We start from the raw sequence: 4,723 nt of genomic DNA, 5'->3' as shown, positions 1-4,723 counted from the left end.
ACTCCATAGCATTAATAAATTTTGCTGAGGTTATTTTGAGCTTAATATCAAGGAGATATTTTAAGTTTTGTTTTGTGGTTAAGCCACAGAATCAACCTGATTTCCTCTTCCAAATTTTATAAAGTCCTGTGTATCTGAAGGTAAATGATGTGTAGAATCAGATTGGAATTAAGACACAAGGTGTTTAAAATTACATCTAAACTGACTTGAATCAAATTGAAAAAGAACATCACATTTCCTTAATATTCATGGTTAGGATGTCAAATCCTTAATATACTAAGACCTAGTTCATTGGAGAAATAATGAAGGTGAGAAAGGAGTAAGAAGAGAGGAAAGAAGCAATAATGATGGTAAAAAGAAGACAGAGATGCCAGACTTAGTGGTGAGCACCTTTGCCAGGAGGCAAAGGCAGGCAGATCTCAGGAAGATTGAGGCCATCCTGGTCCATGTTCCACCTGGGCTGGGATTAGGGATGCCCTGTCAAAAAAATACCACCTCCACCACCACCAACACAAAACAACAAGACTAAGAGAATTTAACAGAGTGATGCAATGATTCTAGAGATGAAGATAATATTTAGGCTTAAGAATAGAGAGCTGTGGGGCGGTAGAGGTTCTAATTCAAACATTACTGATCTCCAAGCCAAGGACTAAGCCTTACATTTTCATCTATAAAATATAATTAGGGAAATATCCTTTAGTATCCAAACTTACCTTAAAGAGATGTGGGGGAATCGAGAAAGTTCCAACCCTTTGCTGTGAATGATTCTACTCAAAGACCATTGCCACCTCCAATGTTACCTCCATTACATTGTAAACTTTGTCCAGGTACATGGAGGTGGGTAGTGAGATTGGACAGTAATTATAGTTTTCCTTTTCATTTAACACTAAACCACTTCCAATCAAAATGCAAGATGTGGCAACCACACTTAAAATTACCAGGAGTTAAAAGAGAACACACATTATTACACCTTGGGTTATATATGGTTAATTTACTCAAGCTTTATACAGCAATGTTCTTTTTGTACAAATATCTTTATAACCCACTCTCCTATCTGCTTAGTTCTGACTCCATAATTGACAGGGTTAAGGGCAGGTGGGAGAACCACATATAGATTAGCTAAAAGGATATGGATGTAGTGGGGAATGTTTTGGCCAAAGAGGTGTGTCATAAAAGAGAACAAGGCTGGTGTGTAGAAACACAGCATGACACAGACGTGGGAACCACAGGTATTGAGAGCCTTTAGTCGGGTGTCTTGAGAGGGAAGGCAGAAAACAGCTCAGAGGATAAGCACATAGGAAGAGGCAATCAGAATCATATCCATAAGGATATTAGAAATCACAATGAGTCCATAGATGATGTTGATCTTGATGGGTGCACAGGCCAGTCTGGCAAGACCCATGTGTTCACAGTATGTATGAGGCATGACGTGGTGCCCATGGAAGGGCAGACGCAGAATGAGAAACAAGAACGGAGTCACAAGAATTAAATTTCTCCAACAACAACAGAGAGGAGAAGGCTGATGGTTCTATTGGTGAGGATCACAGTGTACTGGAGAGGATTGCAGATGGCAACAAACCGGTCGTAAGCCATGACCACCAGCAAAACAGTCCCCATGCCTGTGAACAGGTGGATGAAGAACATCTGAGCCAGGCAGCCCCCGAAGCTGATCTTTTGGAGATTGAACCAGAAGATGCCCAGCATTTTGGGGATGGTGGACGTGGAGAGACCCAGATCAATCAGAGACAACGTGGCCAGGAAGTAGAACATGGGCTGGTGGAGACTGTGTTCAGTCTTGATCACAAAGAGAATGGTGATGTTCCCCACAAGGGATGTCAGATACACAAGGCAGAATGGGAAAGCAATCCAGACATGAACAGCTTCCAGGCCTGGAATTCCGACCAGTAGAAAGAAGAGGGGATGGAGCTGTGTGCTATTGACAGAAGTCATTCTCCTGGCATGTGGAGGGAATTCTGCTTAAGAGGAATTTCCCTCTTGTTAAGATGTTCCTTTATCAAGGTCCTAGGAGTTGAAAAATATCAGTCAGTTTACTGAATAAAATGATACAAATATTAAATTTACAAACGTAAGGTATTCTCTTTTTTTTTCAGAACTAATTGAACAAGTCTTCCAACACATGTTGTAGATCTGAGAACTATGGCAGATGATATGGCCAACTTTTTTCTAATTCATGAGATTTTTGAAAAAACGGGGATTAGTCTATCAGGTGGAACACACTTTATGGTGTTCCTTGCCATCTATTACTTTGGGGACACTACTGTACAGACTGTTCTGTGATTGTGATCCAGTGTTTGCAAGTCCTAAATCTCAAGAACTGCTGCATTATACCGTCATCAGTGTTTTGATTTGTTAATCGACTTAGTATAGTCAACATGGAATAAGGAAGATCAACGAAATGCCCCATCTTAGAATTTTCTTGTCTAACTCTGCTCTGACTAGCCTGCTGATTCTATGACATAATTGATGCTTTTTAGTGTTTCTTACCATATGGAACTGTGTTAGTTTAGAAACCTTATTTCCAATCTCCTATTTATTCTACAATACACACTTTCTAAAACTGCCTTTTTTAATTAGACAAATTATGCTAATCTGTCTTATAACATATAATGATAAATTCCATATAATATTTATGGTCTAAAATCATGCTTAGTTTCAGGTATAAACAGATCAAATATCTAACAAATTTAAGTGAAATTAAATTTTTGTTAGGTAATCTTCCTTAATCTCTTGAAAATAATAAATAAAATTACCTTCTTTTAATTCTTTGTGTTCCTTGGAAATTATATTATTGTGTAGTAACAAACTTGACCTAACTTCATTATTCTGAACTAAGGGAGGAGCTACGTCTCTGGCACAGAAGGAGGGGATTTTAATATACCATCCCTAACACTGACATATAAGAACTTGCTTCCTAGTTTATGTATGTGTGAGAGAGACACACACAGAGAAAGAGAGAGACAGAGACAGAAGCATAGAGGCAGAGGGAGACAGAGAGACAGAGATGGAGAGCCACACAGAGAGACAAGATTGTGAGTTTTGCATGCTGCTCTCCCAATCTGCTTCCTGTAGTTTGTCAGGTAGTTATCAGACCATGGAAGTATCCAGGCAGAGGGATTTTTAATAATGCCCTGCTCTATATGAGAAGAAAAAGGTCTACAGAAGACCCCACAGATGCTGGAGAGAAAGTTGTCCACGGATGAGGATGAGGACAATGTTTGCCAGTGTTGAGCAGAAGATGACAGGCTGTGGAATAAGGGGGAGCTATTTGTGGAACTTGATTTAAGTATATACTCAGTATGGTCTTCGGGGTGGTGGTTTTCAACAAGACGCTTTGCTAGCAAAGGCAAGCTCCCAGGAGAGTAGCAGTATTAGTTCGTCTTTCACATTCTCGTTAAAAGCCGTCAGGACACCTACTCTTTCACAGGTTTAACCAGGATTCTTGTCTTTTTCTGAGATTATTTGAAATGAGCACTGGCAGACATGTGTGGACAGCAATCTGAAGATTGTTTCTGGAGGGCACCCTGGTCTGCATGTGCTCCTTGACGAAGTTCTCGGTCCCATTTCAAAACCTGACATGATAGAGAGTTTTCTCTGCTAGCACCACCAGTGCTGAGACCATTGATCTTGTGATCTCTTTTTATTCTATTTTATCTTTATCTCTCTAAGTCTCATAGAGCATTAAGAAGGTTTGTTTAGTCTTTGAAAATATTAAATTTAAAATGGCTTGAAATCCTGTTGTGCTATTTCCTTGCTAGAGAACTTTGGTCAATTTCTTGACTTTATAGATCAAGTTTTTTCCCTTGTAAAACTTGCAGAAATAAATCTAATGTGCTTTATTTCCACGATGAGTAAGACCAATGTTTGTGAATTAACTAGCTTAGAGCACCTGAAAAGTAGTAGTGATTTATATTACTGATACCACCTGTATTTTATTTTCTTTTAATCCAAGATGCTAAGAAAAGATCATTATTTAAAATTTGATCATTGTTGTCTAGAAGATGAGTGGATAGTCACAGAAGTCAAGGTGAAAGACTGCCACAAGACAGACATTCGTATCTACCTCCACATTTCTGTTGACACTAACATAATCTAACATTGCTCAGTTTAAAAGAGAACCAGGTTCTATTCTCATTCTTAGAGTTTTTTATTTAGTTTTATTTTATGTGTATGAATGTTTTGCCTGCATGTATGTAAGTGCACCCATGTCATGCAATGACTGTGGATTCCAAAAGAGGGTGTCAAATCCCCTGAAACTGGAATTATGGACAGTTGTTAGCTGCCATGTGGTTGCTGAGAATCAAACCTAGGTCCTCTGCAAGAGCAGCCATTGCTCTTAACCGCTAAGTATCTCCCTAGTCCCTCTTTTTAGTCCTATGACTTACTCTTCAGCTTTCCTTAACAAGGAAGTTGATGGGCATTGAGATATAAATGAGATTTATACAAGGCCTTTCAAGCCTAGATAATGAAGGAGGCAAGAAAAAAAGGCTGAGTCTGGTTTCTATACCAGGGATATTAGATTTACAACATCAAAGCCTTAGAGATGGTTCCATAAAAGTAGTGGGAACAAGGTGGTCAAGTCGGATTGAACAACTTGTAAATTGAAAGGAGTATGAGGGAAAGAAAAGCAGAGAATTTTGAAGACCAAGTAAAATTATGTGATTGTATTTGGATTCTGACACCAGCCACCACTCCACTCCCAATC

The 4,723-nt window shown here is 39.0% G+C and overlaps 1 protein-coding gene across 1 annotated transcript; it reads right to left on the bottom strand.

Moving 5' to 3' along the window:
- Positions 1-991: 991 nt before the first annotated feature.
- LOC103737583 (olfactory receptor 52E4-like) lies at positions 992-1,950 on the bottom strand. The gene is given in 2 exon segments (XM_008837410.2): positions 992-1,491; positions 1,494-1,950. Coding segments are annotated over 2 exon segments (957 nt in total).
- Between the last annotated feature and the right edge of the window lie 2,773 nt (positions 1,951-4,723).

The sequence above is a fragment of the Nannospalax galili genome, unplaced genomic scaffold, assembly GCF_000622305.1.
Source record: "Nannospalax galili isolate Female #2095 unplaced genomic scaffold, S.galili_v1.0 scaffold398, whole genome shotgun sequence".
Lineage (NCBI taxonomy): Eukaryota > Metazoa > Chordata > Mammalia > Rodentia > Spalacidae > Nannospalax > Nannospalax galili.
This window is presented reverse-complemented; position numbering and strand designations above follow the sequence as displayed.